The 27,343-nt window shown below is 37.1% G+C and overlaps 1 protein-coding gene across 4 annotated transcripts; it reads right to left on the bottom strand.

The window, feature by feature from the left end:
* LOC138334294 (vitamin D3 receptor B-like) lies at positions 1-27,122 on the bottom strand. 4 transcript variants are annotated; one of them, XR_011210086.1, is made up of 5 exons: positions 19,949-22,339; positions 8,352-8,705; positions 4,588-4,705; positions 434-3,238; positions 1-361 (listed from the first exon to the last, which is right to left on the bottom strand). XR_011210086.1 is itself a non-coding variant. In XM_069282936.1 (4 exons), exons 1-4 carry the CDS (start codon positions 27,082-27,084, stop codon positions 2,253-2,255), a joined length of 1,479 nt encoding a protein of 492 aa, XP_069139037.1. In that variant the 5' UTR covers positions 27,085-27,122; the 3' UTR covers positions 1-2,252. The 4 variants fall into 4 exon arrangements, 3 of the variants coding, with proteins under 3 accessions (XP_069139037.1, XP_069139036.1, XP_069139038.1); XM_069282936.1 differs by lacking the exon at positions 19,949-22,339 and adding an exon at positions 27,064-27,122 and having other exon boundaries at positions 1-3,238; XM_069282935.1 differs by having other exon boundaries at positions 1-3,238.
* Between the last annotated feature and the right edge of the window lie 221 nt (positions 27,123-27,343).

Here is a 27,343-nt window from a genome sequence, read left to right as displayed (position 1 = left end):
TACTCTACAGACATGGTGGCCAGCAGACATATACACAACAGACATGGTGGCCAGCAGACATATACACTACAGACATGGTAGCTAGCAGGCATATACACTACAGACATGGAGACATATTGATTATCTCCTGTCAAGTGTAGGCAATGATTTTAACTTCAATTTTTTGTGTGAAAGCAACATAATTAATCTTCCAAAATCATGACTTAAAATAAATACATACATTTGTGAATAAATTAATATCATATCTCTACAATACAAAACAAATGTTCAGATTTCTGGTATGGACAAAACTAAGGATGTGAGATGATATAACACATGTAGCAGCCATTGTTAGAATGATATATAGTCAATATGTAGCAGCCTTTGTTAGAATGATATATAGTCAATATGTAGCAGCCTTTGTTAGAATGATATATAGTCAATATGTAGCAGCCTTTGTTAGAATGATATATAGACATTTCCTGTAAAACCAACTTGTCATCCTCATAACAAAATAAGGCTCCTGTCCAAATGAAACAGTGTCAAATACAAATACGGTAGAGCTTATTGTGGAACTGTTCCCAAAAGTGGACACATCTAGATCTGTAGACCTGATGTCACATCTGGTATGTAATTTCTGGTAGTATGGAGCACTTTATTCAGTCTATTAATATACAAGAGATCCCAGAGGGATCTTGGCGCCCACCAAAGAATGATCTATATCTGACAAAGGAAAGATGGATCTTTTCTCTACTTTTTAAACTTTTTCAAACATACTACATATAAAATTTGAGAAATAGCGGTAACAAACTTCAACTATCAAAATCCAAGATGACTCCTTGGCGGCCATCTTGTTGATCAATCGATCCCAAATCACAATATGCACAACGAGGGCCCAAGGGGAACCTACATGTGAAATTTGAGAAAGATCCATTCAATACTTTCTGAGAAATAGCGATAACAAACTTTGAATATAAAAATCCAAGATGGCTGCCTGGCAGCAATTTTGTTGACCGATCTGTCCCAAATCACAATATGCACAACTAGGGCCCTAGGGGAACCTACATATGAATTTTGAAACAGATCCCTTCAGTACTTTCTGAGAAATAGCGATAACAAACTTTGAATAACAAAATCCAAGATGGCTGCCTGGCGGCCATCTTGTTAACCGATCAGTCCCAAAATGCAATATGCACAACTAGGTCCCTAGGGGAACCTACATATGAAATTTGAGACAGATCCCTTCAGTACTATCTGAGAAATAGCCATAACAAACTTTAACTATCGAAATCCAAGATGGCGGCCTGGCGGCCATCTTGTTCACCGATTGGTCCAAAAATGCAACTTGCACATCAAGGGCCCTAGGGGAACCTACATATTAAATTTGAGAAAGATCCCTTCTGCACTTTTTGAGAAATCGGGATATCAAACCTTAACTATCAAAATCCAAGATGGCGCCTGGCGGCCATCTTGTTTTTCCTATCAGCCTCAAAATCTGTATGGCACAAGTAGGGACCAAGGGTAACCTCCATGTGAAGTTTGAACAAAACCCCATCAGTAGTTCTCAAGAAATATCGATAACAAACTTCAACTGCCAAAATCAAAGATGGCTGCCTGGCGGCCATCTTGTTTTTCTGATCAGCCTCAAAATCTGTATGGCACAACTAGGGACCAAGGGTAACCTCCATATGAAGTTTGAACAAAATGCCTTGAGTAGTTCTCAAGAGATATCGATAACAAACTTCAACTGCCAAAATCAAAGATGGCTGCCTGGCGGCCATCTTGTTTTTCCGATCAGCCTCAAAATCTGTATGGCACAAATATGGAACAAGGGGACCATCCATGTGAAGTTTGAAAAAAATCCCTGCAGCAGTTTTTAAGAAATAGTGATAACAAGCATTGTTTACTGACGGACGACGGACGACGGACGATGGACGACGGACGACGGACCACGGACGCAGGGCGATTTGAATAGCCCACATGGGCTAAAAATGATCTTCCCATATCACAACTTAGATTTCACTTGATACAGAATTTCATTTCATCAAGATTCACAAAACTATTTCAATGAATGAATGAATGAATGAAGAGATGAACTGAGTGCTTGTATATTCCAATGTAGATAGATGATCCAATTGAATATGCCTTGTTTGCGTTATGATCCATTTTGATGTATACCTTGTGGCGAATCAATATTGGAATATAATTGTGGGTCATAGCACAAAGTCACATCCTCTTGGTATAGGTTCTGAAACAACGGCTGATGATGAAAATCAATGAAGATTAAGAACTTCCAGCATTAGAGGCTCAATTTGACTGGCATTAACTTGTAGCACAATTTTTGCATGTTCGTCTCCGATTTTTTGTAATTCGTTGAATTTACGCAACAAACTTGAAAACACTATGTGTGCATGGAGGTAACTAAAACTGGATTCTAAATAATGTTTGAGCAGTAAAAGGTATTTGTCTTGTAAGTCTGACACTTCATGACGGTGTTCTAGATTAACGCCATCCGGTCTGAAAATGATAATCATCTGAAGAATGGCCATAATGTATTCATCGTCCTGAGCAATGGCCTTTAGGCTGCGACAGTATGATGTATGATTATCATGTAACTGGTGGTGCCCTGTTGCTTGTTTTAGAATGTTCGTTGGAATGCTGCCAGTTGGTGTAAGCCAAGCGTCATTTTCGACATCGTAGAAATTGACAGATCGCAACAATAAAGTGTTTAGCACACAGGCTTTCAGAGCTGCGATTTGATTCTCCTGACTGAGTTTCTTGAAATCAGTTAATAATTTCACAAACTTGATTAAGCGACGTACGGCCACCTCGGAGTTGTTGACAATGTCGTTGAGGTTGGAATAATTTTCTTCCTGATTGACGTGCTGTTCAACAGCGTAACTTGCCAGAGTCTCTTTATACGCCATCGTAACATCACTGATGAGCTTCTTCTCATCTGCAGTGAGTGTCCGATACAGGTGGGGGTCGCTCGGCAACATGTCACGTTTTATAACAACTTCGAGACTTTCATTTGGAGATTGGGAGGGAGGAGGAGCGGTACCTTGCGGCACACGATTTCTCTCGTCCTGATCAGGTAGCTGGTGTACACTGGCCTCAGAATTGGAAGCCTCTGGTTCGGGATCTGAAAGAGGTTCATCCTTTATAACCACATTGTCCAACTGAAAGACTTTCTGTACACACTGCTTCCTGGCACGATTCATTGACACTTTCTGCATGCGGGCTTTTCTTTCATTGTCATCTGTCATGAAGAATGATGAAGTGATTAGATAATTTTATATAGGACATGTATGATAAAATTGATTTAATCACAATCTGGCACTTTCTGTCATTTCACAGGACCATCTTATTTCATGTGTCTATCTTATCAATATTGTAAGATACATATTGTGTAAGAAGACAATTTGGCAAATTACAACACAGTTAATACAAACCTCTAAGGGACAATACAAACCTCTAAGGGACAAAGGAAATTACTTTGTTACAAGCTTAGTATATTTCACATATATTACAAACATCTTATATAGTATGGGAACCTTGATGGGAGATTACAATTACTTTGTTACAAGCATAGTATGTTTCACATATATTACAAACATCTATGGGGACCTTGATGGGAGATAGCAATTACTTTGTTACAAGCATAGTATGTTACACATATTACAAACATCTCTGGGGACCTTGATGGGAGAAAGGAAATTACTTTGTTACAAGCATAGTATGTTACACATATATTACAAACATCTTATACAGTATAGGGACCTTGATGGGAAATACAAATTACTATGGGAAATACAAATTACTACAATATAAACAAGACTTTTTCAGTGTTTTTGTTATCATCACATTTTGCTAATGTAAAACACCAGATTTGAAATTGCAAAGTCTAGACATGCCTTCCATCAGTTATATGTCAAAGGTCAAAAGTTACATGTTACAGTGACCTATACAGTGACCTATATTTTGCATATGTATGACTCATTATCTTTATTTATATACAGTCAACCTATCCCACACATCACCTAACATGACTACTGATTATCCACTAACATGACTACCTGGTACTAGAGTTGCAAAATTTCAAACATTATTTCTCTAATGTACCATATTTTCCAGAGTATAAGTCGTGACTTTTCCCTTGAAAATTGGGAGTGCAACCTTTACACCAGTGCTATAGGTAAAAGTTCAAAACTCTGGTCACAGTGACCTACTTTTGTTACATGACACACTGCCTCACCTAAGTGAAGTATGAAGTTTCAGTATTCCATTGTCAAAATGTAGGTCACAGTGACCTTATCTTAGTAAAATTACATGACACATAAGCTAAGTAATAAAGTAACACTCTCTCAAGGTTTAAAGCTAATTGTTGTTATGTGGAAATTATCTATTACCTCTTCACAGTATCAGTCATTACTGATTCTTTTTTTTTTGTTATTATCCTCAATAATTTTTTTAAGTTAATGGCACTTGAAGGTTTTCAATTTGTCAACTGAATCCCCTACTTGTTGAAGAGAAAGGCAATGGATTGTAATCAATGTAAAGCAGAGACGACATATCGCCCCTAAGACAAGCTGTACCATGCTAACTCACCTAAAATCATTTCCCTCTTCATACCAATCTGATAACATTTATTTAACCGACAGAAGGGACAAAATCGTCTTGTTCTCACATCTATACTGCAATTTCCTTGGAAGAGACACTTCAGAGACTGAAAATATAAAATATAATTTAGTTTATAAAAGAAGATAAAGATATAGTTGTAGGCAAATCAATAAAGAATCCAAGATAAAGCTGCTCTCATTCTTATTTTCTATGAAGTGTCAGCAGAGAATTTCTTCCTCAGAAACTCGAGCTTTTACTTATTGGTTACATCAAGTGCACAAAGACACGTTGGTCAGGAAAATAAAAAAAAAATTTAAATCCCATCACTATGGTGACATATTTCTGTTATATTTTAGGTTGCGTAACCGTAACTGTTGAGATAATTGTGTCAATAAGTCGAGATATAAAACATCCTGTCATGACATATTGATGTTGGTACTCCTTATATTCTTAAAAGTTTTATTCTAATGAGATCCATTATAGCCACTTGTAATAACATAAATCACCTTCAAAAGATCATTACGCTGACATATCGTGTCATAACTGAACTTTTGATGACAAAAATATCTCAAAACATTGTGCAACAAGCTGAGTGCATGCATGGTCCACATAATTACCTTTGCAAGTCGTATTACCATAGAACAAGTCTTACATAACACGACGGCAGAAATACACCACCGTACATCACTCTTTGGTAGAGATCACAGAGGGATCTTAGCACCCACAAAAGTTTGGTTTGATTAGTTTAACGTCCTATTAACAGCCAGGGTCATTTAAGGACGTGCCAGGTTTGTTGGTGGAGGAAAGCCGGAGTACCCGGAGAAAAACCACCGACCAGCGGTCAGTACCTGGCAACTGCCCAACATGGGATTCGAACTCGCGACCCAGAGGTGGAGGGCATGTTGTAATATGTCGGTACATCTTAACCACTCGGCCACCGCGGCCCCACCCACAAAAGAGTTATCTATATCTGACACAAGAGATCCCAGAGGGATCATAACGTCCACCCAAGACTGATCTATGTCTGACAATGGAAAGAGGGATCTTTCATTTAATTTCTTTACTTTATCAAAATCGAAGATAGCAGCCTGTCGGCCATTAATGTTGGTAATTTTTTTCACATTATTAGATAATAACATAAAATTTTAAGCCGATGAAAATTCTCAATATAAGCAAATAAGAGATCTCAGACGGATCTTGGCGCCCACCAAAGAATGATCTATGTCTGAGAAACGAAAGAGGAATCTTTTCTCTGCTTTTCAAACTTTCACTACATATGAAATTTGAGAAAGATCCTTTGAGTACTTTTTGAGATACATAACAGTAACCAACTCCAATTATCAAAATCCATGATGGCTACCTGTCGGCCATCTTTTTGCATTCAGTCCGAAAATGCAATTTGCACAACTAAGGTCCTAGTGGAACTTACATATAAAATTTGAGACATATCACTTCAGTACTTTCTGAGAAATAGTGGTAACAAGCTTCAACTATCCAAATTCAAGATGGCAGTCTGTCGGCCATCTTGTTCATCGATCAGTACCAAAATGCAATATGCATAACCAAGGACCTAGGGGAACCTGCACATGAAATTTGAGACAACTCCCTTCTGTACTTTTTGAGAAACAGCGGTAACAAACTTTAATTGTCAAAATCCAAGAAGGCAACCTGTCGGCCATATTGTTGATCGATCAGTCCAAAAATGCAATATGCACAATAAGGGCCCTTGGGGGACCTACATGTGAAATTTGAGAAGAATCCCTTCAACTTTCTGAGAAATAGCGGTAACAAACTTTAACTATTAAAGTCCAAGATGGCGGCCTGTCGGCCATCTTGTTCATCGATCGGTCTGAAAATAAGATATGCACAACTAGACCCTTAGGGGAACCTGTACATGCAATTTGACACAGATCCCTTCAGTACTTTCTGAGAAATAGCGGTAACAAACTTTAATTGTCAAAATCCAATATGGCGTCCTGTTTGCCATCTTGTTCACCGATCCGTACCAAAATTCAATATACATAACTAGAGCCCCAGTGGAACCTACATGTGAAATTTGAGAAAGATCCCTTCAGTACTTTCTGAGAAATAGCGGTAACAAACTTTAATTGTCAAAATCCAATATGGCGTCCTGAAGGACGGACCATGGATGAAATATTACCGAATATTGGTGTATATTGGTGTGTAATCATACAAATACACTTGTGATGGTAAGAATTTGTACTAGATGAGAATTGGTAGGGTTCCATACTTACTCCATCATTCAATGTTTTTTTTTGTTGTTTTTTTCTAAAAGAATACTTTACATGAAAGGAATAAAATGTTTAACTTGCAATTTCAATGTGGTTTTTCAAAAAGAATGCCTTACATGAGAGGAATAGAATTCTGAGCTCTAAATCTCAGACCTACCTGATCTTTCAGTGCATTTCGTCGAAAGAATGCCTTACATGAGAGGAATAGAATTCTGAGCTATAAATCTCAGACCTACCTGATCTTTCAGTGCATTTCGTCGAAAGAATGCCTTACATGAGAGGAATAGAATTCGGAGCTATAAATCTCAGACCTACCTGATCTTTCAGTGCATTTCGTCGAAAGAATGCCTTACATGAGAGGAATAGAATTCTGAGCTGTAAATCTCAGACCTACCTGATCTTTCAGTGCATTTCGTCGAAAGAATGCCTTACATGAGAGGAATAGAATTCTGAGCTGTAAATCTCAGACATACCTGATCTTTCAGTGCATTTCGTCGAAAGAATGCCTTACATGAGAGGAATAGAATTCTGAGCTATAAATCTCAGACCTACCTGATCTTTCAGTGCATTTCGTCGAAAGAATGCCTTACATGAGAGGAATAGAATTCTGAGCTGTAAATCTCAGACCTACCTGATCTTTCAGTGCATTTCGTCGAAAGAATGCCTTACATGAGAGGAATAGAATTCTGAGCTGTAAATCTCAGACCTACCTGATCTTTCAGTGCATTTCGTCGAAAGAATGCCTTACATGAGAGGAATAGAATTCGGAGCTGTAAATCTCAGACCTACCTGATCTTTCAGTGCATTTCGTCAAAAGAATGCCTTACATGAGAGGAATAGAATTCTGAGCTGTAAATCTCAGACCTACCTGATCTTTCAGTGCATTTCGTCGAAAGAATGCCTTACATGAGAGGAATAGAATTCGGAGCTGTAAATCTCAGACCTACCTGATCTTTCAGTGCATTTCGTCGAAAGAATGCCTTACATGAGAGGAATAGAATTCTGAGCTGTAAATCTCAGACCTACCTGATCTTTCAGTGCATTTTGTCGAAAGAATGCCTTACATGAGAGGAATAGAATTCTGAGCTGTAAATCTCAGACCTACCTGATCTTTCAGTGCATTTCGTCGAAAGAATGCCTTACATGAGAGGAATAGAATTCGGAGCTGTAAATCTCAGACCTACCTGATCTTTCAGTGCATTTCGTCGAAAGAATGCCTTACATGAGAGGAATAGAATTCGGAGCTGTAAATCTCAGACCTACCTGATCTTTCAGTGCATTTCGTCGAAAGAATGCCTTACATGAGAGGAATAGAATTCGGAGCTGTAAATCTCAGACCTACCTGATCTTTCAGTGCATTTCGTCGAAAGAATGCCTTACATGAGAGGAATAGAATTCTGAGCTGTAAATCTCAGACATACCTGATCTTTCAGTGTATTTCGTCGAAAGAATGCCTTACATGAGAGGAATAGAATTCGGAGCTGTAAATCTCAGACCTACCTGATCTTTCAGTGCATTTCGTCGAAAGAATGCCTTACATGACTCACACGTCACAGCATTGAAGTTGTATCCCAGTGCCTTGTCTCCACATACCAGGCAGTATTTCTCATGCTTTAACTTTTTGTATTTTTTCACGGGAGAACTAGTGCTAGAGAGCGAACCATCTTTTTCACTATGGAGGTTATCTTGGTAGTTAGAATACGGGTCGGCCCCACTAGAACTGCTGGACGGAACAGTGTCCATCTCCTGTTTAGAAGTGGACGGATGACTGGGACCAGGTTTTACATCTAGGCTCACGGAATCGGCCGTGTCACCCAACCCTCGGCTTGATGAACTCACATCCAGTTGAGTGGTCTGAGATAAAAAAAAAATTCACCATTGTAAGTTAAACCATACACAAATTTCTTTTATGATCTGAAAACAAAATGTTTTTAATATTTAACTTTCTCCACTAGTTCCACAGACGTAAGGTTTATGGGTTAAAACATAGAAAAAATTGCCACCAACATGATGAGATTTCCACCCTAATTAATGTTGATTCAGGTGCAGTATATATGCTGTCAGTCTACAAGTCCTGATTTCCAGCATCCTCTACACAGATTGATGAATTGATTCACACAGTACCATATATATACAGAAGTAAAAAATTCCAGTTCAACCTTACTGATGAACTGATTCACACAGTATTTTATATATATCGAAGTAAAAAATTCCAGTTCAACCTAACTGATGAATTGATTCTCACAGTACTATATATACAGTGTTTTTCCTGCCTAAATATTTGGGGCCGAAATAAGGCCCCATTCCCAATTGTGTTTCTTGTTATTTTTCCCTAAATCTATGTCTAAATTTCCCAAATCAGTAAGTTGACGCGTATTATGTGCAACGAAACTAAACAAGAGGCCCAGAGGGCCTGTATCGCTCACCTGGTTTGAAATGCCAAGTAATGTCCTGAATACAGGTTCATTGTTTCTTTTCTGAAGGTATTCTAATATCAACCTTTAAATCCCCTATTGGGCCCCACCCCTCCTGCCCCCAGGGGGTTAGAGCAAATAATTTATACAAGTTCTGTTCCCCTTCCCCTAAGGATGTTTATGGCCAAATTTGGTTACAATCCAAGAAAAACTCTAGGACAAGTAGCGATTTATATGATTAACTTCTATTTCCCCTATTGGGCCCCACCCCTCCTGCCCCCAGGGGGCCAGAGCCAAAATTTACACAAGTTCTGTTCCCCTTCCCCCGAGGATGTTTGTGGCCAAATTTAGTTACAATCCAAGCAAAACTCTAGGACAAGTAGCAATTTATAGGATTAACTTCTATTTCCCCTATTGGGCCCCACCCCTCCTGCCCCCAGGGGGCCAGAGCCAAAATTTATACAAGTTCTGTTCCCCTTCCCCAGAGGAGGTTTGCGGCCAAATTTGGTTAGAATCCATGCAGAACTCTAGGATAAGTAGCGATTTATAGAATTTACCTCTATTTCCCCTATTGCCCCCCCCCTCCTGCCCCCAGAGGGTCAGAGCCAAAATTTATACATGTTCTGTTCCCCTTTCCCGAAGGATGTTTATGGCCAAATTTGGTTACAATCCATGCAGAACTCTAGGACAGGTACCGATTTATAGGATTTACCTATCATTCCCCTATTGGGCCCCGCCTCTCCTACCCCGGGGACCAGAGCCAAAATTTATCAAAAAATAAAACTCAGTTCTTATTCTCTCAAGGATATTTCAGGTCAAATTTGGTTACATTCCATGCAGACCTCTATGACTAGAAGCGATTTAAAGGATTTACCTCTATTTCCACTATTGGGCTCCGCCCCTCCTGCCCTCCCGGGGATTAGATCCAAAATTCATACAAGTTCTGTTCCCTTTCCCCGCAGGATATTTGTGGCCAATTTGGTTACAATCCATACAGAACTCTAGGACAATTAAGAAGCGATTTATAGGATTTACATCTATTTCCCCTATTGAGCCCCGCACCTCCTGCCCCCGGGGGATTAGAGCCAAAATTTATACAAGTTCTGTTCCCCTTCCCCCAAGGATGTTTGTGGCCAAATTTGGTTACAATCCATGTAGAACTCTATGACTAGTAGCGATTTATAGGATTTACCTCTATTTCCCCTATTGGGCCCCACCCCTCCTGCCCCTGGGGGAGCAGAGCCAAAATTTATACAAGTTCTGTTCCCCTTAAAGATGCTCCACCGCTGACAGAGCATAAATGATATTCATCACTTGAACAATAATTGGTGTTTAAAAGTGTATATATATGGCTAATTAACAGAAAAAGTAATATAAAATAATCAATTTTGCCTTTGGTGCATGCGCAATCAGTACTTCATTCCATATAGGATATAGTGCCGCGGAATTTTTTCGGGATGCAATTAATTATTTTTTGTAATTTTAACTTGAATTAAAATGAGAAGCTCAAACTTTTCAAAAGTGGTAATGGTGTAAAGTAAGTAACTTTTGCTACTGAAGAAAAATACTAAATCGCCTGCTCCTGTTTTTGGCAGTGAAAAAATACCATTTGTCAGCGGTGGAGCATCTTTAATTCCCCCAAGGATGTTTGTAGCCAAATTTGGTTACAATCCATGTGGTTACAATCGGGCCAGGTGAGCTAAAAATTCCGTAAATGCCAAGTCTGAACGTCATATTTCAATATCCATTTTTACACTTGATTCTTAGAGAATCATAACTGTCTATTTCTACCTTTTCCGAAATTTCCATAAACACCGTTTAAATTTTTCATTTCCTACTTTTATCGCACAAAATTTCCCAATTTTCACCCGGTGGCAATTTCCCAAAATACCCAGGAAAAACACTGATATATACAGAAGTAAAAAATTCCAGTTCAACCTTACTGATGAACTGATTCACACAGTATTTTATATATACAGAAGTAAAAAATTCCAGTTCAACCTTACTGATGAACTGATTCAAACAGTATTTTATGTATACAGAAGTAAAAAATTCCAATTCAACCTTACTGATGAATTGATTCTTACAGTACCATACAGAAGTAAAAAAAAATCCAGTTCAACCTTACTGATGAATTGATTATCACAGTACTATACAGAAGTAAAAAAATTCCAGTTCAACCTTACCATTAAATTGATTCACACGGTACAATATATAAACAGAAATAAAAAAAAATCCTGTTCAACCTTACTGGTGAATTGATTCACATAGTACTATATATATACAGAAGTAAAAAATTACAGTTTAACCTTACTGATGAATTGATTCACAGGGTACTATATATACAGAAGTAAAAAAAAAATCTGTTCAACCTTACTGGTGAATTGATTCACATAGTACTATATATATACAGAAGTAAAAAATTACAGTTCAACCTTATTGATGAACTGATTCAAACAGTATTTTATATATACAGAAGTAAAAAATTACAGTTCAACCTTACTGATTTATTGATTCTCACAGTACTACATGTATACAGAAGTAAATAAAAAGTTATTGCTGTGAGCAGTATTTTCACTGACGTATGTATCTATATGTTGTCTACCTATGAGTGTGGGACACACAGCTTGTTCACTATGACAGAGCCTAATGCTGGATAACACTGACGTGTGTATCTATATGTTGTCTACCTAAGTGTGAGACACACAGCTTGTTCACTATGACAGAGCCTGATGCTGGATGACACTGACGTGTGTATCTATATGTTGTCTACCTAAGTGTGAGACACACAGCTTGTTCACTATGACAGAGCCTGATGCTGATGACACTGACGTGTGTATCTATATGTTGTCTACCTAAGTGTGAGACACACAGCTTGTTCACTATGACAGAGCCTGATGCTGGATGACACTGACGTGTGTATCTATATGTTGTCTACCTATAAGTGTGAGACACACAGCTTGTTCACTATGACAGAGCCTGATGCTGGATGACACTGACGTGTGTATCTATATGTTGTCTACCTATAAGTGTGAGACACACAGCTTGTTCACTATGACAGAGCCTGATGCTGGATGACACTGACGTGTGTATCTAGATGTTGTCTACCTAAGTGTGAGACACACAGCTTGTTCACTATGACAGAGCCTGATGCTGGATGACACTGACGTGTGTATCTATATGTTGTCTACCTATAAGTGTGAGACACACAGCTTGTTCACTATGACAGAGCCTGATGCTGGATGACACTGACGTGTGTATCTATATGTTGTCTACCTATAAGTGTGAGACACACAGCTTGTTCACTATGACAGAACCTGATGCTGATGACACTGACGTGTGTATCTATATGTTGTCTACCTAAAGTGTGAGACACACAGCTTGTTCACTATGACAGAGCCTGATGCTGGATAACACTGACGTGTGTATCTAAATGTTGTCTACCTAAGTGTGAGACACACAGCTTGTTCACTATGACAGAGCCTAATGCTGGATAACACTGACGTGTGTATCTAGATGTTGTCTACCTAAGTGTGAGACACACAGCTTGTTCACTATGACAGAACCTGATGCTGATGACACTGACGTGTGTATCTAGATGTTGTCTACCTAAGTGTGAGACACACAGCTTGTTCACTATGACAGAACCTGATGCTGGATTACACTGAACTTGAAGATTCATTATAACATCATTAACATGTTATAAAACCTATCATACATTATACCAGCTACATAAATTGTATTGATTATTCCCAGTCCAACTATAAATCACTTTTATCCAGTATAAAAGACGACTTCAGACAGTCAATATAAGAACCTTGGGTAGTCATATCTGTCCTATATTTGTCAGTCGAGTTTTAACGATCTCCAATGTTACTATTTAAGATATGTGGATGTGCGTTAATGTTCAAGTGTAATAAATTAAGAAGAGCTAGAGCTTTAGTCATGATCACCACCGCCGGGGTACCTATAGCTATTACACACATTTTGAGTATTATTACATATGTATATTACAATGCATAGGTACAAGTCTTACAAAGAAAAGGAAATACACCTAGTATAATTGACAGTATTACTTAAGTGAGTGCACACAATCAAAACAAGCTGAGGTAGGATCCCACGTAAACTAAAAAATTGGTGTTAAAGTCAGTGTTGTTAAATATTCTGAAGCATTCAGTATGATACTGTGTAAGGAAGAGTATATCTACTGAACACTCCAACCATGTTACATATTTAGACATAGATTTGTTTGTGGCTTTTAATGGCTTGTACAGTTTGTATTTCATTAAATTTCTCGGTAAAAATCAACAGGTAAAAAAACTTTAACATGGCATGTACAGCTCAACATTACATAATGATAAACATGCATTAATATACAGGTTTCAGTAATTAACTAGTATGATTCCTTGTTCATTTCCTGATCTGCCAACTACAAAAGATCAGAATACAGTGGAAATTGGTTGATACGAACTCAGATAATTCGACAACCCAGTTTAATACAAAGTACTTTGCCGGTCCTGGCCAAATTTCCTCTTTATCTTTGTTTAAAGAACTCTGATAATTCGAATTCGGCAAACTCGAAGAACTCGGATAATACGAAGTACATTTTTGGTCAGAATGACAATAAAAGGAAATGTTGACGGACAGACAGACGGACGGACGGACGGACGGACGGACGGACGACGGACGCCGCGCCATGACATAAGCAAACCGGCCCTTCGGGCCAGGTGAGCTAAAAATCATATTCTGATTACTAGGAATGAGATTTTTTTGACGAGATCGCCAAAAATGCCAATTTCTTTTTCATAAATCTGCCGTAGTACGGCATTTCAAAATTTATATCTCGGTTTTATTGTTATGATTTTGTAACTACCATCGGCGATATTGACATCTATCTTGTTCACATCGTTTTACAACATGAAACTATTCTATATATACCAAGTAAAGATATCGTCAGTAGACATGAGAACTCGCTTAATTCGAACACTCGGATAACTCGAAGTTTTATCTCTGTCCCTTCGAGTTCGTATTAACCAAGTTCCACTGTATCTCATAATCTGTCAGCTGTGAAATAATGAGCTTCAAACGTCAATGACTGATGTTGTAAACATGTTTTTAAATACAATATTTAAATAAATATTAAAACAAAATAAATTTTTAGAACAATAATAAAACATGAAACATCTTGAGGTAAATTTATCAGATTAAATTATTTTTTTTATTGCGACAAATTTTATTGCGACAAATATATATCTTCTGTCTCATACACCTGGTTAATTACTATAGCCAATCCTACAATTACTTTATTTGATTGCTTCGATTAATTCCTTAAGCGTATACATATATAGGCTATCTCTGTATGGTGTCCTGTTAATTCAGGCTATTTATAGACACATATAAAAAGGCCATTCACTTATCTTTCAGGAACAAACTTGACCTGTTTAGAATGTACTATAATCAAGGTTCACCAATATCTGTATGTGGTCCAATACACAAACTAAACGAGAAGTAAGCAAATCAAAACACAACCATTCAATGAAGTTTCTCTATTATAAAAATCGCCCCTCAATGTCATCTACATAGTACAATATTCATCTATAACACAGAACAGCGGCAGCTGGGAAAACGTTAGAGATCGATGGCAGATTTGTTTTAGTTTTGTTTTTTCTATATATATATATATATATACATACTAAAAGATTTATGAGTCGATCTAGGAACCTAACTTAAACAAGAATCAAATATTGGAATATTTTTTGTTATTAAACAATTAAAATCAATTACAACTTCGAAAATAATATCTTGTTGTTCGTTTTAAGTGTAAACAAGGACATAGTCATTCAGATCCCCCGCCAATGGAGATATCAAAGCTGAAGTAAGTTTGATTGTGGAGACTTATGTGTATGAAAAAAAACAGGAAAAAGGAAGTTAAGCTAAAGAAAGATGGAGTATAATTCAAGTAGAGCGGGGCTGCAATTGTTGAATCAGGTATACAGCCTTGACATTTATATTAGACTATATACACAAAGATGGGTGGAGTTTTGCAAAGTAACATTTACCATTTACCATGATATTTTCAGCAATGTTTCCAAAGTAACGGAAAAAGTGCAAAAAATGAAAACCTAAAAATAGCAAAAGGTACAACTAGACCATAAAAAGAATGTGTCTATGAAGTTTCGTGGAAATATCTCTGCTGGTTTTAGAGTTATGCTCCGGAAATGAACCTGCTACAAAAATATGATATTTTCAGCAATGTTTCTATGGTTACAGAAAAAAGCACGAAAAGTGAAAACCTAAAAATAGCAAAAGGCACTACTAGACCATAAGAACAATGTATCTATGAAGTTTCATGGAAATATCTCTGCTGGTTTTAGAGGTGTGCTCCGGAAACGATTCTTACGCAAAAATCTGACATTTTCAGCAATGTTTCCATGGTTACAGAAAAAAAGTACAAAAAGTGAAAACCTTAAAATAGCAAAAGGCACTACTAGACCATAAGATTAATGTGCCTATGGAGTTCCGTGCATATATCTCAACCCGTTTTCCAGTTATGATGCGGAAACGAACCTGGTACAAAATTGTGATATTTTCAGCAATGTTTCCATGGTTACGGAAAAAGTGCGAAAAATGAAAACCTAAAAATAGCAAAAGGCACTACTAGACCATAAGAATAATTTGTCTATGAAGTTTCATGGAAATATCTCTGCTGGTTTTAGAGTTGTGCTCCGGAAACGTTTCTTGCACAAAAATCTGCCATTTTCAGCAATGTTTCCATGGTTACAGAAAAAAGTACAAAAAGTGAAAACCTTAAAATAGCAAAAGGCACTACAAGACCATAAGACCAATGTGTCTATGAAGTTTCGTGGAAATATCTCTTCTGGTTTTAGAGTTATGCTCCGGAAACGAACCTTGTACAAAATATGATATTTTCAGCAATGTTTCCATGGTTACGGAAAAAATGCAGACAATGAAAACCTAAAAATAGCAAAAGGCACTACTAGACCATAAGACCAATGTGTGTATGAAGTTTCGTGGAAATATTTCAACTGGTTTTAGAGTTATGCTCCGGAAACCATTCATACGGACGGACGGACAGACGGAAGGACAGACGGACGGACGGAACCCATTTGTATATCCCCTGCCAACTTCGTTGGGCGGGGGATAATAATTTACCTATTTATCAAGAAAACAAAACAATATCTATTTGCCGGTTCACATGTATGTGGGGGGTCAAACGGAGGTGCAAAAAGCCATCTCCCCTTATTCGAATACTCTGGTTATTTGAATATTTTCTTCTGGAAAATGACTTATTCAAATAAGCGGAATCCTCTGTACAAGCAACTGTACTAGAAAAGAAATACAATTTGTATTTACCACATAATTGGCCCGTTCCGTCATGTAATACAGCCATGTCTTAAATATAGTAAAACACACGTGTAAAACACTACTGTGACATCACAGGTAATAGAAATGTTGTCATAATCAAAATATGATGTCGTACGTACGATTGTCTCAGTACAGAAACGTCATCCGAGCCCGATTTTGCCACTCATATATATAAAATCGAAAATCAAACTTTTGTCTAAGTACACATATGATTTATGGTAGAGGAAAACTGGAGTAACGGGAGAAAAACCACTGACCAGCAGTCAGTACCTGACAACTGCCCCACATGGGATATGTATATTCGGGACCTAGAGGTGGAGGGCTAATGTGATAATATTTCAGGACATCTTAACCACTCAGCCACTGTACCCCAAAGTATATTGTGAGAAGTTTGTGGCTTATAAATATAAAGTACTGGAATTAGGACTGAAAACATGTACAGTATCTATTTCAATAGGCAGGGCTATTCATAAAGGCGTGACAGGCTTAGGAAGTGGAGGAAAGATGTACCGGTGTCATGCATAAAAAGTACCCCCCTACCAAAAAGTATCGGGATAATTTTTATTCCTGCATTAAAAGTACCCCCTTGCATAAAAAGTAACACCCAACACCCCCCCTATTTAAAATGTTCATGTTGGCTAAAAATGGTTGAATTTAGTTAGAGCAGAACTGAAGGTTGCAGTTATCAGTGTCTTTGACCAAAACAGAGAAATCCACCCCCAGGACAATTTTTGTTTTGTCTATTTCAACAAGTTTGGAATAGAGAAAATTATTTGACACATACACTGGTCATTAAATCACATAACATATCACTGTCCTACCCCAGATGCAAGGAACTTTTTAATGACAGCTTCAAGGTCAGTTATCAATATTCGTTCAATTTCAGACTAATTTGCTTGGAGATTGAATTTTTTGTTTTGTTAGGGGAGTAATTTTTATGCAGAATAAAAAGTATCCCCCTAGTGCCCTGGGGTGGGAATTAGCTCGGTTGGATCACAGAAACTTTTAAATGACAGCTTCAAGGTGACTTATCAACATTCCATCAATTTCAGACTAAGTTGCTTGGAGATTGAAATTTTTAGTTGGGTGGGTACTTTTTATGCAGAATAAAAAGTACCCCCTAGTGCCCTGGGGTAGAAATGAGCTCGGTTTGGTCAGAGAAACTTTTCTATGACAGATGTAGGGTCACTAATATATATTCAAACATTTTCAGACTACTTTGCTTGAAGATTGAAATTTTTGATAGAGGAGTACTTTTTATGCAGAATAAAAAGTAACATCCCCCCCCCTCCTGGACAGAGGACAGTGCTTGTGTTTTAGTGACCTCATGGTCATTGTATGTGTCAAATGATTGTCTCTAATCAAAATTTGTTGAAATAGACCAAAACAAAAGTAAAAAAAAAACGCCTGGAATAACTGCCACCCTCAGTTCTGTTCTAACTAAATTCAACCATTTTGAGACAAAATATATTGAATATGAACATTTTCAGTAGGGGGGAACATTTTATGCAAGGGGGGGGGGGTGGGGTGGTATGTTTTGGTAGGGGTATATATGCAGAATAAAAAGTTTCTGGATACTATCTATGCTGGAGGTACATTTTATGCATGACACCGGGTGGTACCTGGAGAAAAACCACCGACGATGGGTCAGTACTCAGTGTCTCTCCCCTTTAAAATTTGATGAGTTTGCAATTTTGCAACCCGACTAGGTGGAAGGCTCTAGTGTAATAATATAACAAGTGTAATAATATTGTAATAATATAACATATTGTAATAATATAACAAGTGTAATATAACAAGTGTAATAATATAACAAGTGTAATATTATAACAATTCACATTTACTGACCCTGAAATCAATTATGATACACCATTCTACTTTATCAAAAACATTTTTAACACTGCTCTGAATAATTGTGTACACAAATACAAATATACACAAGAGGAATGCATAGAACACAAACATACAAAACAGTTACAAGGTTGATAGCATAAAATTGGACATAAAACAAATCTATTTCAGTTATACAATTCCCTACTACAATAACGCTATGAAGTGGGCTGGTTATTTATCATGAAAGTAATTTATCTTCTAGATCTGTACAAATCAAAATAGAAAGTATTGATAGATGTTTTGAAGAATAAATAAATATTGATTCATATCCTCCCTGATAGTCCTATGTGACCTTCTGTATACAGGAAAACTTGTACCTGGTAATAAAACACCTGATTATATCTCAATGTACTTAAAACTCTGTAATATTTGGGCCGCAGTGACCGAGTAGTAAAAAGTCTCAAAATATTACCACAAGTCCTCCACCTCTGGGTTGCGAGTGTGAACCCCATGTGGGATCGCAGTTGTGTCAGGTACTTATCATGAAAGCTAGTCGGTGGTTTTTCTCCAAGTACTCTGGTTTTCCTCAACTATCAAATGGGCATGTTCTAACATGATCTTGGCTCTTAATAGGATATAAAACTTAATTAACCAAACCTAATTGTAATATCAATGTTTAAAATTAAAACTGAATTACCAGTATCTCTCATTTTTAAACTTAAAACTGAATTATCTCTCATGTTTAAACTTAAAACTCTATTTTATTTCTTATGTTTAAACTTAAAATTCTGCGATATCTTTCATGTTTAAACTTATAATTTTAATATCTCTCATTTTTAAACATAAAATCATCACTCATGTTTAAACTTAAAATTGTAATATCTCTCATTTTTAAACACAAAGTTATGTGATCTCTCAGGTATTGTTAAAACTTAAAACTCAAATATCTCTCATGTTTAAATTTAAAACTCTGTAATGGTATCTCACAAGTTTTAAAACTTAAAATTCTACAATATCTCTTATGTTTAAACTTAAAACTCTGTGATGTTTCTCATATTTAAACTGAAATTCTGTGATATCTCTCATGTCTACATTGAAATTCTGTTATATCTCTCATGTTTAAACTTAAAACTCTGTAACAGTAGCTCACACGTTTAAACATAATTTCTGTGATATTTCTTATGTTAAATTTAAAACTCTGTATCTCTCATGTTTAAACATAAATTCTGTGATATTTCTTATGTTTGAATTTAAAACTCTGTATCTCTCATGTTTAAACATAAATTCTGTGATATTTCTTATGTTTAAATTTAAAACTCTGTAACAATATTTCTCATATTTAAACTGAAATTCTGTGATATCTCTTATGTTTAAATTAAAAAATTCTGTGATATTTCACACACAAAATTCACCATCAGCATTAATATTAGTAGTTTCTTAAAGCGACTATTACTTGCTACTTACATAATTGAAACGAAAGTGTCCTAGTGTCATAGTGAACAGAAACACTTGTGAGGAAAGGAAAATCTAACACAGAGAAGCATATATATATATGTATGTATATACACCCCTTATGATGTCTAACAAAATCCCATATTTGGTGTAGAATTACGTAAGGATATGTGTTGAGTTCATGTGTACTCTGGTGCATTGTAATGTAACTGTCCGGTTTGAGTATACATAAAACCACATCCTATGCTGACTATCATAAGATTACCGGATATCTCACCATCCCCACACAATAATACACTTGTAACGTCACACATCAGTTATGACTAATTAACTTTTTTTTTACGTCTATAACAGTGTATTTCTTAGTACGAATGATTCAATGTACATATTTAGATTCAGGTAAATGTATGTGTACAGATATATGTGTATCCATCAGCGTATCCTGTTGTAAAAGGTATTTAATTGTGTATACTAACATGACACATGTAAAATGTGTGACAATTTTCAAGATCACTGAAATGTAGGGCATCTAACTTAAACATGAATACTAATTAGTGGATGGTCATGCTTCACTTCACACAGGTGTGTAATAGTTATGGTAATTAACAAACTGAACAGAAAACTGCCAGTCTAACTAAAGTTCAAAATAAAAGACATGAATTGACATCTATGTTAAGGGAGTCAGTTCAGTTCTCTCTCCCCAATTCTATATACTTTCAGCCTCCTATAACAGATATAGAATCAAATAACATGATAAGTAACTCATCTCTGTGTAAGATATAAAGGTTAAACAACCAGTGGTTGTTGAATATTGAATTTATTCCACACGAGCCAGTTTTTTTAAAAATTACAAAAGACACGAGCTTTATATACAGCACTGCCAAGGATCAATGCAAAAATCATGTGCCAATTACTTAATGAATTTCAAAGTTGAATCCATATACCTGGTATATACACAAATATTTCTAAACATTTCCTCAGGCATCAACTTTCGTTTAAAGACAGCTCATACACTTTTACACCTTTCAGATCTGAGGAAGGCGACAGGGACCCACGTACTGGATCATTACATATACCCATAATGGATTCATTCATTGCTCACAGAACAATTAAATAATGAAGTGTGATATAATGCGCTTAACATTATTTCATAACCTTTCCAAGCTTTTTCGTCTAGAATATGATCATTATGGAATGAATAATTCTACAAGCTTATAATTTTATGCATCGTTAAAACCCTGCAGCTTAACAAAATGGAAAATTTTTGTAAACCTTCCTCATTAGGGAATAACCAACACAACAACATAAACACATTTAGTTGTGTTTAATGAACGCAGATAGCCACAAACATATCAGCGCTCCATAAATTAATACCTTCTTTGTCAACCGAGATTATACTACCAATCTTATAAGCATATAGCATGCAGTCAAAACAAGAGGCCCAGAGGGCCTGTAATCGTTCACCTGGTTTTTTGTTAGTAATTATCACAAGAATCTGACAATTAGAAAAATAAGCAAAATTGACTCCCAAAGTTTAATTTTGAATCACAACCATACAATGATGCTATTGATACCATACAAATATGCTATCCAATACATAGGTTCAGAGACAAAGTAATTTATATGAAAATAGTAGCCTAATTGACCTTTTTGACCTCGCATCTATTGCCGTTTAAGGCCCCGGGGGTCAGCCCTATCATTTGTACAATTTCAAATCCCAACCCTATAAGGATGCTACCATTGCATTATAAGTGCTCTTCCATTCTTAGTTGCAGAGAAGAAGTCGTTTATATGGAAATAGCTAAATTGATCCCTTTTTACCCCACCCTTCAGGCTCCCGGGGGGGTCAGCACCATCATTTGCAAAATTTTGAATCCAAACCCTATAAGGATGTAACCATTGCATTATGAGCGCAATCCCATGTTAAGTTGCAGAGAAAAAGTCATTTATATGGAAATTGACCACTTTTGACCCCGCCCCTCAGGCCCCCGGGGGTCAGCCCTATCATTTGCTCAATTTGGAATCCCCAGCCTACAAGGATGCTACCATTGCATTATGGGTGCTATACCATGCTTAGTTGCAGAGAAGAAGTCATTTATATGGAAATAGCCAAATTGACCCCTTTTGACCCCGCCCCTCAGGCCCCCGGGGGGTCAGCCCTATCATTTGCACAATTTTGAATCCCCACCCTATAAGGATGCTACCATTGCATTATGGGTGCTATACCATGCTTAGTTTCAGAGAAGAAGTCATTTATATGGAAATAGCCAAATTGACCCCGCCCCTCAGGCCCCCGGGGGTCAGCCCTATCATTTGCACAATTTTGAATCCCCACCCTATAAGGATGCTACCATTGCATTATGGGTGCTATCCCATGCTTGGTTTCAGAGAAGAAGTCGTTTATATGGAAATAGCCAAATTGACCCCTTTTGACCCCACCCCTCAGCCCCCCCGGGAGTCAGCCCCATCATTTGTACAATTTTGAATTCCCACCCTATAACGATACTACAATTGCATTATGAGTGCTATCTCATGCTTAGTTTCAGAGAAGAAGTCGTTTATATGGAAATAGCCAAATTGACCCCATTTGACCCCGCCCCTCAGGCCCCCGGGGGGTCAGCCCCATCATTTGTACAATTTTGAATCCCCACCCTATAAGGATGCTACCATTGCATTATGGGTGCTATCCCATGCTTGATTTCAGAGAAGAAGTCGTTTATATGGAAATAGCAAAATTGACCCCTTTTGGCCCCGCCCCTCAGACCCCCGGGGGGTCAGCCCCATCATTTGTACAATTTTCAGTTAGTAGCCCATAAGGATGCTACCAGTCAAATTTTATTGAAATCCAACCAGCGGTTATGGAAATCCAACCAGCGGTTATGGAGAAGAAGTCGATTGTTGACGGACGACGGACGCTGCGGTATCCCATAAGCTCACCTCGGTCCTTTAAACCAGGTGAGCTAATAAAAACCAATCCTTATATTTACATCCCTTTTCTGGTTTTTTATCGAATAAAGCCAGTAATTATGGTCATCATAGTTGCTAGGCTATATAGACTCTGTATACCCTAATTAAGATGTTAATATCTATCTATATCTATGCCTTTATTCTTTACCTGAGCTGCATCAACCAATTATACCATACAAGTACCGAATGTACCGTGAAAGAAAGATGCAACGTCAAGAAAAGAACAGAAGAGAGTGTGGATATAATAAGAAATTATTTTTAGACAACATGCTACCACCTACATTGGCAATAAAAACTTACAAGAGTTGATTGATATACTGAGTGTCCTTAATACAAAGCATATGATCTCTCTGTTCCATGTATGGCAATGTCTGCTGTACACTTTTAGGCAAGGTTGCTGCAGTGTCTAGGTCTACGAGGATTGCTTAATTCCTTCCTTTAATAGCTACAGCCACACATATACATTCTGCCACCAATACATTCACTTTACTATGTTACTGAGGGGACTGACTTCAGAAGCAGCTGTGTTCCCATTAAAACAAATTAAATTGACCGAGCTGGACTGACCACATTACTGTAACCCAACTTTGCAGCAACTACATTTCACGATTTCCATTTCAAAAAAGTTCATGAAGTTTAACATTTGCAAATTTAAAACATACCTGGTATTGAAACGGAAATTTCTATCAATAATAATTATGAAGACATCATTGGAGAAAAACTTCCGTCAGAATTCACTTTGATTCTGAAATTTGTAAATCCTATGTGATTAGGTTTTGTTTGTTTGTAGTTTTAACATCCTATTTAACATCCAGGGTCATGTAAGGACCTGCCAGGTTTGCTAGTGGAGGAAAGCCAGAGTACCCAGAGAAAAATCACGGACTAGCAGTCAGTTCCTGGCAACTGTTCAACATGGGATTCAAACTCGTGACTCAGAAGTGAAGAGCTTGTAGTAATAATATATATATGTGAGTTAATATCAAATATTTACAGTTTGCACTGACATGGACTTAATAACCATGCTTTCTAGTATTATAATTATCAGTGTATAATGGTAGTACAACACGTGCGGCGATTCTATTGTTCCGAGAATAGTCACTGACGTAGCAACGAGGGGTCATGACCCCACTTTTGGTGGAAACATATGAATGACTCGATTCCACTCAGCTGTTCAGTCAAATTCGTTGACAATGACGCGAGAGGAAAAAATACAGGTATTTTGATAAAAATTATGCAACTGTCGCGAGAATAAATAATATTTATTTATATTGAAAAACTGTAAATATAAGGAATAGATTTTTATTTTGTTGAGGTTTTATGAGGGTATAATGTTAATGGAGCCCGTGTTGAATAAGTCTGATTATCAAACTCATCTGAGGTCTTTTCAATGTTAGTCAAAAAACAAATTTCAATAAGATTGTTAAATATTTACATTATCGTGTTCACAAGTAAATATTAATGCATGGCGCACATCATCTTGTTCACAAGGAAATATTAATACATAGAGCACATTATCATGTTCACAAAGAAATATTAATGTATGGTGCACATTATCTTGTTTACAAGGAAATATTATTATTAATGCATGGCGCACCTTATCATGTTCACAAGGAAATATTAATGCATGGTGCACATTATCGTGTTTATAAGGAAATATTAATGCATGGCGCACATTATCGTGTTTATAAGGAAATATTAATGCATGGCGCACATTATCGTGTTTATAAGGAAATATTAATGCATGGCGCACATAATCGTGTTTATAAGGAAATATTAATGCATGACGCACATTATCATGTTCACAAGGGAAAATTAATGCATGGTGCACATTATCATGTTCACAAGGGAATATCAATGCAAGGCACACATTATCGTGTTTACAAGGAAATATTAATGCATGACACACATTATCGTGTTCACAAGGAAATATTAATGCATGGCGCACATTATCGTGTTCACAGGGAAATACTAATGCATGGCACACATTATCTTGTTCACAAGAAAATATCAATGCATAGCACACATTATCATGTTCACAAGGAAATATCAATGCATGGCACACACATTATCATGTTCAAACGGAAATATTAATGCATGGCGCACATTATCGTGTTCACAAGGAAATATTAATGCATGGCGCACATTATCGTGTTTACAAGGAAATATTAATGCATGGTGCACATTATCGTGTTCACAAGGAAATATCAATGCATGGCACACATTATCATGTTCAAACGGAAATATCAATGCATGGCGCACATTATCGTGTTCACAAGGAAATATTAATGCATGGTGCACATTAACGTGTTCACAAGGAAATATTAATGCATGGCGCACATTATCGTGTTTACAAGGAAATATTAATGCATGGCGCACATTATCGTGTTTACAAGGAAATATTAATGCATGGCGCACATTATCGTGTTTACAAGGAAATATTAATGCATGGTGCACATTATCGTGTTCACAAGGAAATATCAATGCATGGCACACATTATCATGTTCAAACGGAAATATCAATGCATGGCGCACATTATCGTGTTCACAAGGAAATATCAATGCATGGCGCACATTATCGTGTTCACAAGGAAATATTAATGCATGGTGCTCATTATCATGTTCACAAGGAAATATTAAACCACCACTGGAGTGGCTCCCAGTGAGTTACTGATGAGATGTCGGTTTCGAACCAAACTTGATAGGGTACGGCTAGACTTAAAACTAAAGGTTACAGAACGGCAGAGTAAACAAAAGATGTATCACAACAAGTTGTCGAAAGATCGAACATCTACACTGCAACCTGGGGACAAGGTTAATGTTAAGAATTTAGCCAAAGGTCCAAAGTGGTTACCAGGGAAGATTGAGGCTAAAACAGGTCCAGTTTCTTAATATACAGTAACCTTAAATGAAGGACACAAGATCAAATGTCACATAGATCATGTGCGAAAACAAACACATTAAGGAGAGTGGAACACAAGCTCAGCCGATCGAGACTCCAGAAGTGGATGAGTTTGAACCATCCATGGTTTTGAATGAACCTAAGATCCTAACCAAGGGGAAGGATTGTAATAAGTATTGTAAATCGAACGCACCTTAGTAGACCATGCTTTTTGCCCAAGCCATCTTGGCGATCTGTACTATGTTTGTGATTTATAAATAACACATGAACCAAACACAGAGGCAGTCATCGGGAAAATGATTTTACGATCGTGGAGTTGTCAATCCAGTCATACTAGAAATTGGACACAGCACTTTTGATTGCATTGTTTTCTTTTCAATTAAAGTAATTGGCGCAAGTTCTGCGTGTGTTTATAAGGAACACAGAGGTTCCTGTATTGTATCGTTAGGTAAAAAAACGAGAGTATCGCACTATCGCAATGGAGATATGAAGCAAAAAGAGGAGTGCTCTCTCAGACGGTATCCATTTGATTATTAGTGGTCTTCATATCACAACGTATGGTATTATTGTACTGAACACAGATGGTGTCCAACTTAGGAACACTTAACCCTAGGCAGGTTTAGCGGACTACCTCTGGAGTATCGAGGATACCACATATGTATACACAACATATATGTACACACAGTGTGTACCACATATGTACACATAAACCACATATATAACTATATACCACATATGTACACACACTATATACTACATATGTACGCACACTGGTTAACCACACTGACATATTTAGTAGTATTTACCCGTGTGTGATATGGGTCATTGAAACTTTCATGTCACACTGCCATATTCTCAGCTACAGGGAGACAACTCGCTCCAAGGCCGACATACACACATAAACATGGTCACTGTTTGTCAAGCAACGAAATACTTGTATCCGGTATTATAACCATAGTATATACTTTAATTTTATTACTAACTGAGTCATTGAAGCGGATTTAATGATAATAACGGGCATGCATGCCAGTAATAATGTAACGTTATAAAGACCGACTTGACCTACCTGTACTAACCCAGTTCTGTAACGTGAACCGTGACCTACTTGTACAATATTTACATGTCAACAGGCTAAGAACGAAACTATCTAGTATATAAAATAACAACATTAAAATACTGTCTATCAAACTGACACGTTTTCTACCAACGTGTATAAGTAAGCACCAGTCCACAAAAACAAGCTTCAGCAAGATAAACCTACCTCAACGTTGTGATCTGCCATCTTTTAGGCTCAGTCGATTGTAATAAACAAATGATAAGGCCGTGTGCAAGATCCGGAAAACAAAAAATGAAAAAAAAATACCGCGTGGTTTATTTTGATATAAACGCAACGTATGCATCATGAACTGTTGGGAATTATCATTAAAAGAAGAACAAACAAAAAACAGTTTTATTGGATCTTGATTTGTTATGTTTAATGTTGTGTTTCACATCCTCCGCCCCACTACAATTGTATGAATCTCCAGCGCTAGGTACGTAGT

The sequence above is a fragment of the Argopecten irradians genome, chromosome 11, assembly GCF_041381155.1.
Source record: "Argopecten irradians isolate NY chromosome 11, Ai_NY, whole genome shotgun sequence".
In the NCBI taxonomy this organism is placed as follows: Eukaryota; Metazoa; Mollusca; class Bivalvia; order Pectinida; family Pectinidae; genus Argopecten; species Argopecten irradians.
The sequence above is the reverse complement of the archived record's forward strand: the minus strand, read 5'-3'. Positions and strand labels throughout refer to the sequence as shown.